Consider the following 13700-nt stretch of genomic DNA (forward strand, 5'->3'; position numbering starts at 1 on the left):
ACCTTACCCCGCAGGAACGCAAAATTTACTGGATCAACCCTTGCTCATGAACTACAAAAACCTGCTTAACTCCCCCTATGAAGTCTGGTTCCCAACCACATAAGTCAATTCCTCGGTGGGGGTGTGTGAGAACTACAGCAGCATGTGCAACCCGTCTGGACTTCACCTGCCGCGGATTTACAGCTGCTAGGGCAAGACAGAGGCATATTTCCTTTATTTAATGCCAGCATCCTGAGGGTAAGTAGAAGCCACTGTGGGCGTGGGAGCTCGGGTGTGTGTGTGTGGGGGGGGGGGGGCGGTGTAATGCTGAGAGGTCTGAGGTCACGACTCAGCACGACCAAAGTGGAGAAAAAGGAGGAGGATGGCAAAGAGGTGGGGCAACTGGCATGATACGAGGGAGGCACTTCATCCAGCGAGGCCGGGATGTTTATTGAAAGGGTTCAATTGATCTGAAACGAGGTTTGGTTTTATTACACAAACTAAAAGAACAACATTTCTGTGGGGTAGAAACCTTGTGAGTTTCCATGAAAACCAAAACTCATTAACCGAAGCATGTTTGTCATCCATATTTAGGCAACAAAAAATATTTTAAATGTATTTTGCAGTTGTTGAGTTGTCGTAAAATGCCTGTAAAGGAAAAGAAAATGTAACTCAACATGCCATCAGTGAAGGACTTACCTAAAATATTAACCTTGTTGTTTTGGAGATGTATGCCTGTTTATGTGGGTGCCAAGCAACAGATTAATATGAAAAATAGTTCTTCTACTGATTGAGCATTAAGTTCAACTCAGCCATTCGAGATGAACAGCATTCATTTTGTTTTATTCTCGTTTGATTACACTTCCATAAACCCTGTGACTAAAGAACATGGCATTTTTTAGGAAAGTAAGAAAGTAAGCTTTTAATGACTGGTCGGATCCAACTTTATAACATTTTCCAGGACAAAATGTTCTTGGAAGCCAAGCATTTGCATTTGCTACCAAATGCAAACTAATTATGAAGGAAACTATAATCGGTCATTCTGTTTGCACAAACCTCCCAATAAAAAAATAAAAATAAAAATCACACCTTTTAACAAATGAAGATATTCTGGGGAAATAACGCAGAAAACAAGGGCAGGAGAAAGAGGTTTTGTGCCTGGGGCGCTTTTATATTTGTTCGCTTTGTCTTACATTCATGTTCGCCTGGTGCCAGACAAGACACATCTGAAAGGGGATAACTTGTTTTTTGTAGACCATTCAGGCAGATTGTGCCTATAGTACTAAAGTAAATCTCACATGGACAATCCCGTCAGATAAATCAGATATCAGTTTCCATTAATCTGTTTTTAACTGCGACTTAATAAAACTATGCGTTCCACAATTTATTTTTCTTCTTCCACAACATGTGGCACAGCCTTTAAAAAAGTTACTGTCTAGTAGAAATATAAATCCCTATAAAGTCGATGTAGCGCATCAACCTAGCCACTCTAATGGTCACATAAGTTCAAGCATGCAACAGAACCTATAAAAATAAACATTCTTTAAAAAAGCCCTAATTAAGCTTGAGGTCTTCATTGTGCTTGGGCAGTACAGTAGTGTTTGAACAATTGGGTCCCTTCCTTTCTTTTAAATTCAGGAATTTTAAAAAGATGCATTTGTTAAATGATCTTTCCTACAGTATAGTATGTCTGAATCACCGGTTGAACACTAGAAATAAAGATGATGATCCTGTAATGCAGGTGTGTCAGTCCCTGAGAAAAGTCAACTGAAAAGTCATTCACAAATCATGGGAGGGAGACAAAATATTGGGCTATTCTGCCTTTCGTTTAAACTTTGCTTTTTTGGCCTTTTTCCGTCGTCTGTTGGCCAGGTGATTGGTGAGGAGGCTATGGTCCCTCTCGTCTTCATCATCCTTTTCCTTGTACCAAGGACCCCAGACCCCTCCGTTGTACTGCGGGTTCGACCGCAGGTCTTTAGCCGGGTAACGCACCGGCACTGCTGTCCTGTTGTACTGCGCTAGCCGCATCAGCATCTTTTTCACGATATGTGGGTATCGCTGTGACAGGTCCGCTCTCTCATAAGGGTCGGCACTGATGTTGAACAGCCAGACTGATTTGCCGCGGTCCCAGCGGACATGCTCATTGTGCCAGCGGTTGGTCAGCAGTTGGTTGGAGAAGGTCTGCGGGGGCACCCAGTCGCTATAGCCGGGGACCCCTGTAAGGAGCTTCCAGTGGCCCACGCGGAGGGCTGCACGGATAGCTGTGTTCCATAGGCCGTAGCCGGCCTTCCAAGAACCGTTCTTGGCCTTGATGTAGATGGGGTCAATGTTATGGAGAATGTCCTGCCGGGGCGAGGGGCGGCCTTCACTGATAGACTCCCAGACATCGTAGCCATCCAGGTTGAGGTCTTCCTCTAAAATCCCCTCCCCTAGGCCGACCAGGGTTGGGAACCAGTCTGTGATGTGGATCAATCCTCGACACCTGGTCCCTTTGTTCACCAGCAGTGGACTATGAACAAAGCCCACTGCCCTGATGCCCCCCTCCCAGTAGGAGGCCTTGCTCCCCCTAAGGGGCCAGTTGCTTCCTCCAGCCAGTGGCTGACCACCATTGTCTGAGGAGTACACCAGAACAGTATTGTCATAGTAGCCGTAGCGTTTCAACGCCAGTGTGAGGTTGTGGATGGCTTCATCCAGACAAGAAACCATGGCTGCATACTTACGCCGATGCAAGTTTGGAATGCTCTTGTAGCGCTCCAGGTAACGGGCAGGGACTTGAAGAGGTGAATGAACTGCTTGATAGGCTAAGTAGAGGAAAATGGGTCTGCGTGGATTGTGATTGGCCAAAATGCTAATGGCCTTCTGGGTAAACATCATGGTTGAGTACATGCCACGATCCTGTTCCCAAGCTGCCTCTTCACCCTCATGAAGGTCGTACCCACACATGCCGGGCCTTTCACACTTGTAGTGACTATAGTAATCGCCGCTTCCCAAGAGGTAGCCAAAGAAGGTGTCAAACCCACGCTGGGTGGGCATACAACCACGCTTGTAGAAGCCTAGGTGCCACTTGCCCACCATGTGGGTGGTGTAGCCAGCTTGCTTGAGTTTCTGGGGCAGGGTGACATTCTCCAGTGGGAGGCAATTGGGTTGGGTGGCACGAATGATGGAGTGTTGTAGGCCTGTGTGGATCTGGTACCTATGACACAGAAAACACCGTCGGTTATCATGGGTTACACTCAAAAGTGGTCTAGAGATCTGTGCATTGGTTAAAGCTGGTCATCAAGTGTATTACAAAATATAAAATCAATTCATGGCTAAGAGTAAAGGGACTTTCCTCAAAAACATAAAAGAAAAAGCTACATTTAAAAAGGCTAAGGTCAAATACTCTTGATTACATTGAAGCCAGACAAGCATCTTACAAAGTAAATGTGCTGATATGATTGGTTGATTGATGGTTGATGGCGTTATGCCCTTTCTTTGACTACAGTATGTGACATATATTGTCTGACATAAAAACTGAAAATAAGACCACACTGTTCTATATTGAAGTGCCCAAAGTTGCATAACCACCAGTGGAGAAATTATTCCAGGTAAGACAGTAGGAGTATTATAATACGTTTTATAAAATTTCTACAGGCTTTATGATATTGCAACAAGATGAATCAAAAACAGACCACAGGATTTTTAGCCTGTGGTCCCTCTTTAACAAGCCTTACCAAGTCGATGAGTTAACTAGCCATATAAAAAAAATGTGTGTAAGGTCTATTATAACATTTTATTATGTATTCCAGTTCTAATAGCAATTGCAACAGGACCATTCCAAAGATAATAGATTGCAGCTGGGAGAAGAGTGCTCAGAACATTCTGAAAACAAGATCCTATTGTAAATGGTGTCATGTGACAATAGATATGTTCGGAGGTATCCAGAAAATTGGGGTCGAAACTGAAGATCTGTCATTCGAAGCAAGCCAGGAAATGGAGCTGTGATGAGAAGCAGGACCCAGACGATGTTGTATCATTGATGTGACCGTTTTGTCTATTTTCGCTGTTGATAAATGTGAGCTCAAATTAACATTTTACAGCATGAGAGTTAATGACCCTGTTAATAGCCTCAAGGTCAAGGTCAAGACTGAAGGTAACATAAAACACATTGTTAATTGGATTAGGCATGCATTGTGAATTGTGGTTAGGATTGGGGCAAGAAAACACCAGGCAATCTTTATAGTCATGGACGCCATGATCAATTTCTAGACAGACTTTCCCTTGCTAGACAAAGTAGTGTAGGTGACAGCCTGCGTTGGCACCAGCTGAAGGGGACCTGGGACTTTCGAAGCCATCTACATGCAGAAAATGGGCACCACTACGTCAGACTTAATTTTTGTCTGAATTCTTTATTCTGAAAGAGAAGAGCCAATGACAGCCAAGAGTTTGGACGAAACCCTTCTGGAACAGCCTCCCCCGAACCCCATCGTCCTTTGACTCAAGGTCAGTAAGGTTAGCAAGCGGACACGAGGGACAGCTAAATGTAACCCATGTGGTTACCTTAGGCGTCAATTAAAGAAGTTTCAGTTGGAGGCCTACCAGTCTGTCTTAGAAGGGCTATGTTTCCTTCAGCACCCTCATAAGTTCTGAGAGAGCTCAGCGGGTATGTGCCCTTTCCCTGAACAACAGGCAGCACGCCAGCTCACATGCCGCATAAACACCAATGCACCATGAGTAACAGTGCACTACAACAAACCTGAGAAAAACAACAAAATAAAGCTGGTTAACTTAAGCTGCTTTCACACATGCACTGCAACCCTGAAATTATCTGGACATTGCCCAGAGTAGTTGTACATGTAAATGCAAATGTCCGAATCAGATGGACAGGACATTAACTTGATTTTACAAAATGTACAAAAAAAAAACAAAAACAAAAAAAAAAAAACATAATTACTGATGAGTCAGTAGCCCTGTCCGCCATCTTGGGTGTGCTGTCAAACTCTGCAACGTCATGCGTCACCAAACTGAGTATTACAAGCAAGTTTAAATACATCTGACACAGACAACCTCTGATTATGTGCTACATGTCTGAAAGGGCAACTCCGGACAATGTACTTCATGTGTGAAAGGATCTTTAGTTTAATTATTTGAATGTCATTTAAGGTTTTCGAGTGGAACCAGCGGGTCTCCCAAAGAAGTTCACCATCAGAGTTTGACGCAACATTAGGGTTGTCAGGTAAGACACTGTCCAGGGCTTGTTCTGTTGCATAAGGGATGAATGTGGAATGTCAAGACCACGAGTTAGTGAGCCTGGGGATTAATAAAGTCTCACATTATCACAGATCACGACACTTTATTTGCATACACTATATTCACTTCCATTCCTCTGTGAAAGAGGGAAATGAAAGCAGGAGAGGAAAGGGGGGCGATGGGGGTTGGAGACAGCTGTAAGTTCATATGAGCTTGTATTTGTTCACTTGTGAAATGACAGTGGAGGGATTAGTTAATGAACCCTTAGAGGGAGTTGGCTAAGAAGGTAATGTCCTTATAGTCCCTATAGTGTAGTCTAGAACTACGGGCCTCCCTGTGATCTGTCAAACACATGTTGCATCAACAACACCATATCCTGCATTTAATTCTCTACCACTGCTTGCCCACTCGCGACTAGGGCTGATAAAGGATTGATAACAGTACAACTGATGAAACCTTAAAATCTCGACTACTGCAATTTGAAAATCATTCAAATCGTTATTTCAATATCAAATTATAAATGCCTAATGCATACATTACTATTGGGATTATCTCCGAATGGCAATTGCCGAAAGCAGCTATTCCCTCCAACAACTTTTGAGCCATTTGCTAAGCCAGCATCTTGTGCAGTGTACAGAAGAGGCAATTGTGGTGGACAGTTTAAACTGCCTGCCTGCCTTCCCAAGGCACTTTGGAAATAAAACGCGGGTCATTTTGAGCTGTCACTAATTAGCGGAAAAAATATAGAACAGATTCTCATGGACTTACAAATGCTTTCCAGGGATCTTCAAAATGTGTAACTCAAGCGGTAATAATGTTGTGAGATTACTGAACTTTGATAGCTCTATTCAGGCGCCAGTCTTTGAGGTTGAGGTCAATGAGTGTGGAATAGAAAATGAAACGACACCGCCGCTCCTGGAGTCGGTGCATGTGTGCGCATCTCAGTTTTACTCAGGCGTTGGGAAGACCTTACATCTCTCACTGGTCCGGGCAGAGAAGGGCCCCAAAACCCCCAATACCAAGGTCCCAGGCCACAGAATAGAGGGGGCCTTGTTTTGCCGTAAGAAGATGCAATACAAATGAAATGGAGTTTATGGTTGTCGTTCATGTATTTGTCAGTTTGTGAACAACTGGTCTCTCTAAAGGTTGCATAGAGTAATATTCAACAAATAATGTTTTTATAAGAGCGTTTTTATTATTAAACCTATTTTTTTCCAGTTCCGATCCGATTCCGACACTAATGTGCCGATACCATTACTGATTCAGATACCCATCATGACACATCTTCATCTGCTCCTGGGCTAATTCCAACTGGCCCACTCTCTACAATTAACTGGTGCATCTACAACCCCGTCATCTGTGTCTCTGTGCCGGTGGTCCCTTAAAACGCAACTTGGGTGGCGTGTGGTAGGCGAAACCACCACAATAGATATTACACATATTCACTTAAGCATTGAATCAGTGTTTTAAATGATAGACAATTTTTCAACCCAGGCCTTATTATCCTCTCCCTCTCTTTATTATCCTTAACCATTAACATTTGGCTTTGAATTTGCATGATCGCCTGCATGATTTGACTGATTTGCATCAAAGCCAAGGCAGTGATGGGATCTACAGAGGTCAAAAAAAATAAAATAGGGAGAACGGAAACATGTGCCAGCATTTTGAAAGATTCTGTGTTTAGAAAAAAAGACCTTTAACCCTCCTACTTAGCAAAGGAGCCTTGAAGTTCCCGGCATTCACATACCGAAAAGTTACAGCCGTGTAATGAGAATGTCATGCTAAGTGTGGCCTCTGATCCCTGCACAGATCAGCCAAACCAACGCAAGGTCTTAATGGGAGACTGGTACAAGGTAGAGTGTGGAGAATTCCTAAGTATCTCTGCTCTATTTATAAGTGACATGTAGGGCTGGGGGTAAGTGGGGAGGGGGAGGGGGGCATGGAGGCAAATTAGTACTAACCTGTGCTCTGCACTTCTTGAGGACCCATATGGACAGCTGGAGCTTTAATATTCACCGGGGCCTTAGAATGGATGAGGGCAATAACCTCTGCTGTCCCTCTGTTGTCCCTCTGTCATTCCCCTTATCCAGTAAATTTGATTTACACTCTTCTCTTAAAACCATAGAGCGCTGCAAATTGCTGGGGCCCTCATGTTTCGGTTTATTTCAAACAATATCATTGGAATCTGTGCCAGTTACAGGCTCATTTCAACATCCAAGCACCACGGCAATGATATGACAAGAAAAAACTTTCTGGTTTGTTCAAACAACCACAGACCAAAAAACCAACTAATCATACCCTCCATTAAAGGCAAAAATTGCAGAGGGCCCTGCAACTACGCAGGGACCTGCAAAACAAATGCACTGGCCACTACTAGGGCCACTGAGGTGCTAGAGGTTTGAGTTTTCCAACCCAGCCAACCAGCACCACTACCAGAGCCTGGGATAGCGTATGCTTGTAATACCGTTCCACGTCCTCCACACATCTGGTTCAAATCAGTAACCGTGCTCAGCCTTCTCCATCTAATCAAAATCAGCCATGGGAGTGGAGCGGCTAGCTCAGTACAGCCCCCTTGTCAGCTTCTTCCTTTGCCGTCTCTGTGTAGTGTGTACTTTTATTTTTTCACTCCAAGTTTTTACATCGCTAATTACTCCATTGTGACAACTAGTGCATACAGTATATTCCTTCACATGAAAAAAAAACATGAGCAAACCGGGCCGCAAACCCCATTCATTCAGTCCCCACTACAAACGTTTGATGTCTGAGCAACGGACCGAATGTAAAAGGGACGAGTTTGCAAGGACAGAAGGGTGCGGAGGGAGAGAGGGAAGCACAAACTAAGCTTGATGTGCTGCCAAAGCAACAGGCTGAGGGACTGGTAGTCCAAGATAGGTATGGACCATTCGTTGGGAAATGAAGCTTTGAGTAAATAAATGCTCCTGTCCGTGGTTTCAGGGAGTGTTATATACAGCAGATGGTAAAATAACAAGTATAGTGTTCAAGTTTGACAGAGGTGCTCTTGGAAAACATAGCGGCAATCCTCACTGATGATCTGCCTGCCACTGCTCTGGGAATTCAGGACCTCAATGGGAGATGTGGGAGCCGGATAATGAAAATGTAATTAATTATTGTGATAATTCCTTGTGACTGACAGGTGTGCTCGCTACTTTGACCCCCAGGGGAAGTAAAGGCCATGTGGAAGGGTTGAAGGAAAAGGAGTATTAAAATGAAGGGATAATGAAACAGTCTATTGCAGAAGAAAAACAGCAACCAGAAATGCTTCAAAACACGGTACCGCAGGCATAATCCGTTGGTGTAGCAGCATCTGACATGCAGTGTGTGTCTGACTAAGGTTGGGGAAAGAGTTAGAGCACCTACTTTTTGTGTTCTCTATGTAGAAGGCCTGTCAAAGAGGCCACACATTGAATTTGTCCGGATGGGCAAGTTGTCACTGCTCCTGAGCAGTGTAGCATTTATCTTTGATACTTAAAAAGTCTATTTACTATTATTACAGAACAACCATCTGACGTCACTTGCCCAAAAGTGAAAAGGTAATAAAAAGTTGGACTTTGGCAGATAAGTTATTGCTTTTGCCTCTTCACCAATTGCCACAAGGGATGTACAAGTCAAAATAATAACCTGCCTCCTCCTTTGGCATTTTACCTCTCCGCTACGGTAGATAAGTGGGCGTTCACCAGGCTGAGGAGTGTAATAATTAAGAGTCTGTGTATAAATGTTAAAAGCAGAGCCCTCACTTGAGGCCAGTCCCGGTGACTGGGACATCCGTCTTTCAAGCTTCTGAAAGTAACAAGGTGCTTATGTGTTGACATAAGAAAATTAAAAAAGGGATTGTCTGTCTTCTGTCATATTTTGTGGCAGTTTGTTGCATTACTGCTGAGGAGGAAGAGTTCAGGCAAGACACTGTACTTGTCATGAGCCTGAGATAAGTAGGATTTCATTCAGGAACCCCCCCACCCCTCCCTAAATCACAGCATCCTCCAGGAGCACTGACTAGAATGATGATCTATTGGGTGGTGTCCTTTGGTCAAAGGGAGGAATGTTGAAGAGCGCTTTAGATTGAAGGCCTGCTACTGTTGAACCCACCATGACACCGCAACCACCACAGTGCATGGCACACAAAGCCTCCAGCTTCGTCCTATTGCTCTGGAACATTTTAAACTTAAAATGACTGTTTTGGTTAAACCTAATTTTTACCATGACTTTCCTGCAGGTCTGCACAAATGAATTACTGGGAAAAAGAAAAAAATACACTTTAAATCGATAAACACCCCGTCATAGATTAAGCATTCTATTCAATATGATACACATACAGTTATTTTTGGTGTAAAGGCTCCGTTCTAGTCAATGTCTCCTTGCTGCTCAGGGCAAGCCTGCCCTTACTGTGCAGGGTGTGCTGCATAACCCCCCTATGGGTCACAGAACAGAGCCAAGCATTAACAATGATTCGGTTTTATCTGCGGATGCTGTAGGAGGCTGGAGTGGAGTTGTGAAGATTTCAGCAATTGGCCAGTGCAGGGTTAAAGGCTGTGGGAGAAGATTCAAATAGTCTGCCTTATTGAGTGAAAGAGTTGTGACGGGTACGTGCAAGGCCACGGTCAGATGGCTGTCAGGTGGCATGCATGACGCTGTGCTCTGCCTGAATTTACTCTACGAGCTACTTAAACACCCCCCTCCTCACATATGCACAAAAAAAGCCTGCTTCACAAAATTTTCACCTGTCATCTCTCCCTTAAGAATGAGTTGAATACTGCAGCTGACATATTGGGAACTTGTTAAATTAAATAGTTTTGGTTCAAAATAATATGCTTCTCACATCTTACCACCTACAAAGCAGCACTTGGAATAATAACTTTCAGCCTTCCTTTGAACGCGTTAAACACTTTTTTTGTTTATTTCTGAGCTGTCCGACATCCTCGGTTAAACTGCCATTTTATAAGACAAGACACCGATCCATCTGGCTGATGGGTAAGAAAAAAAATTGTTTCATATTGAGTGAGTGGCCCTGGGGTTAAAACAAAAACAGGAAGAACATATTCAGATAACGCGTGGCTGGGTGAGATGCCAGTAGTAACCGCGGCAACCCCGCGTATTGCCTCAAAGGCCCAAAAGCATGTCTTTTGAAGGCTTTCGATTGGGAATTTGGGCTTTTGTTGAGGCTCTGTTCTGAGTTAGGCTAGTCCAGGAAAGAGATTGCTCCAAAAAAGGCAAGGACAACCCAGTTTCCAGCACATCTAAGACAATAAATTGCTCGTGAGGTTGGTAGAGAGACTAAGTCCATGATGTTTAAAACTCTGGAGTGGTTTACGGGGGCAATTATAGTAAGCATCTGCTCTTGGCACGGTATTAAACCACTCAATATTTTTAACCACTCAAACATACACTATTTTATATGTGATATCTCACAAGGGGGAGCACCGTCTGTTTCCAATCACAAATTCACTCTTCTGCAGATTGCACATAGAGGCATAAGCAGCCCTCCACTTATACCCATGGTTTAGAGATGGGTGGTTTCAGAGCCCACAGAGAAATATCAAGGCTGCATTTTTTCCCGCTTATGCCGCCGCCCCCCCACGTCTGCCCAAAAGAGGTGCCAGGCAAAACTCTCTCCCCATTTCCTGGAGTCGAGCTGCAGATGGTGCCCCGCGAAGCTCTGAGTACAGGGAGGAAAGACTGTTGATGTGAAACACAAGTGAACTACAAAGTGAAACCACAAGAAGCACCCCCACCCCTCACTGATGTAATCAGCCTTCCCTGTAATACCGCTCCCATTATTTCCTACTGCCCACCAAGAGAAATACTAAGTGGTTGCCAAGACCCGGCGTGCCCCACTTCCAAACATTTGAAGATTTGGACCGAATTTCCGGTCCCACGGCTGTCTTCGCAAGATAAAGTAAGGAAAGTCTACATAACTGTCAGTGGTCCTCTCACACTTCTCACCCCGCATTTCCCTGACTTAGCCTTAACGGCAAGTGTCCTCCAATAACACAGGAAAATCCCTTAAATACATTTCCATGCACAAGGCATCGGCAGGACGATATTAACTAAATCAAATATCACAATATCCATTTTTTTCCACAAACCATTTACACTGAATAAAAAGTTGAGTCTATGAAGTTCAGAAAAGTGCATTACTTTGCTGTAATGCAGCCTTCAAGACACCATCCGAGGGATATCTCATCTCATCTCGGTATTGATTATATTGCTCGGCCATACGATAATCGCGATCAGGCGACCCGTTGAGGGCGACATGTTTTTCACCTGCCAGTCATCAGCTGGCTCCTGGACGGGCTGCACAGCGGCTGCACGTAGTAGTTCTCCAGTTTCACGCCCCCAGCCGCCAGCCGGTCCAGGGTCGGCGTCTTGATCTCGGAGCCGTGGTACCCGACGTCCCGGAAGCCCTGGTCGTCCACCAAGACGAAGATGATGTGCGGCTGACTGCTGGGCTTGTCCAAGTCGTTCTCCCGAGTCCTCGAGCTGACGTCCCAGTTTTCCCACGACATCTGGTGACGGCGCGTCTGCGCGACGATTCCGAGGAAATGCACCAGGAGCCACGGAATAAACATTGTCTTTCCCCCCCCGAGGAAGGCACGCCACCACGCTGCGGTTCGGATCGCAGGACCCGCAAGAAACCGCATTCAAGGCAGCGTTAATACGCTAAGACGCCGCCAAGCACTTGCGTGTGTTTCGACCTCGATCGGACCGACCGTCCGGGGGTAACAGCAACACGTGGAAATCGGGTTCGCATCGTGGCTGCGGTTCCTTCATCCGGCCATAGTGGACCCCGAACGGAGGTAGTGCTCTGGAGCTGGTGCACCGGGGCAAAAATAAGCGAATCGAACACTGTCGGTGAGTCCACGTGGAAGCAAAAATAAAAAATCAAGTTTCAATCTACAAAAGTCAAAGAACCGTGAATAACACTTCACTTGCATCGGCAGTCACTGTCATAAGAAGTTAAAAGAAAAGAGAGTCTGCATTGCGCCCAGCCTGTTCATTCTACTCGCATGACAGGCTAAAATAAATATTATTGACAATAAAAAAAAAAAAAGCAGATCTACACACTTACTAGAACTACAGAGGCGTCATCTAAACTCTTCCTCCGAATGAAGGAGCGTCCATCCGGTGCGCCGCTCAGGAGGCGCACTCATCTCCTCACCACCCGGCAAAAGATAATAAAACATTTGAAAAAAAAAAAAAAAACCCACACATCACTCCCCCGCCTCTTCACTCCCCACAGCTTGCGACACGTCACGTCACGATCCGCCAAGACGCGCGTGTCCTCCCCCCGAAAAGGCGAAGGAACATAGGCGCGTGTACGTCCCCTCCTCCCAAAAGCCAAGGGTGAGCGCAGGGCCGGCCCTAGCCTTTGTGGAGCCCAAGGCAGGGTCCAGAGAAGTACCCCCCCCATGATAAGTACACGCCCAATGCAGAGCACTCACCACCCCACAGCCCTATGGTGTGCCGTTTTAACATTTAATCCATAGGACGATCTATTCACTTTTTAAAAGTTACTCGTACCTATATTGTATATGAGATACTACAGTAGTTGTTATTCCAACAGATATTAGTAACTATTTTAGTTTTACCAGTCAAATGTATTAGCGGTGGTGGACAAAGTGCTGGAAAGCCACACTTGAGAAAAAGTAGAGATATCTTACTAAAAAACAACTCCGGTAAAAGTGGAGGTCACTCATTAGAATATTACTTGATTTAAAGTCTTAAAGTAGCTCATATTAAATCTACTTAAGTATCAAAAGTAATTATTAAAAGTGAATGATGTGGATGGTTTAATTTTTTCCTATGAGCTTTTTTTGTTTTTGCTTTTATTTTATTGTGGTTGCCAATATTAACGTATTTTTCTGTAAGCATAAGAGGCACTTCATTCAGTATGATGCACCTTTCCCTCTGAGGCCTCGCCCCCACACACATATGGGTATTTTTAAAAACCTATTTTTCTCCCCGAGTTTTCAAAAAAAATGTCTGTTCACACCAACGATTTTTGAAAATATCTCCGTCCACACGAGAAGGCAAAAACGATTGAAAACGCTTACATGAGCATGCACAGCCAGTGGGGGGAGGGGGTTGTGGGTGGGGATAAAACATTACGTCACCACAAGAACATTGGGAGCATGTGAATTGATGGGCTTCACTTCAAAACACAGAACGGTGTACTTTTAACCGCAGGCGGAGAGGTGGATCGGGAACTATTGGGCGCAGTGTATTTATACGTTACTTCATCATATGTCATGATGAAGTAATGCTACTTGTAAACATGTCATTAAACTACGGTGACCAGACGTCCTGGTTTGTCCCGGTTTCAAGCTACCCGTTATGCACAGCATTGGTTTTTTTTGTTTCATTCAATTACAATAAATACATCTACCAAAAAAACACAACATTATGATTGGTTTTGTTTGTAGAAACAGGGAGCGGCGATGAGCAGTGGTCAGCGGCACTGCCAAACGTTTTATTAT

The 13700-nt window shown here is 44.5% G+C and overlaps 1 protein-coding gene across 1 annotated transcript; it reads right to left on the reverse strand.

The window, feature by feature from the left end:
• Positions 1-905: 905 nt before the first annotated feature.
• arsj (arylsulfatase family, member J) lies at positions 906-12141 on the reverse strand. Its single transcript, XM_080022950.1, has 2 exons — positions 11488-12141; positions 906-3172 (listed from the first exon to the last, which is right to left on the reverse strand). Exons 1-2 carry the CDS (start codon positions 11862-11864, stop codon positions 1792-1794), a joined length of 1758 nt encoding a protein of 585 aa, XP_079879076.1. The 5' UTR covers positions 11865-12141; the 3' UTR covers positions 906-1791.
• Positions 12142-13700: the final 1559 nt, after the last annotated feature.

This window comes from Zeus faber (assembly GCF_960531495.2).
Source record: "Zeus faber genome assembly, chromosome: 22".
NCBI classification, from domain to species: Eukaryota; Metazoa; Chordata; class Actinopteri; order Zeiformes; family Zeidae; genus Zeus; species Zeus faber.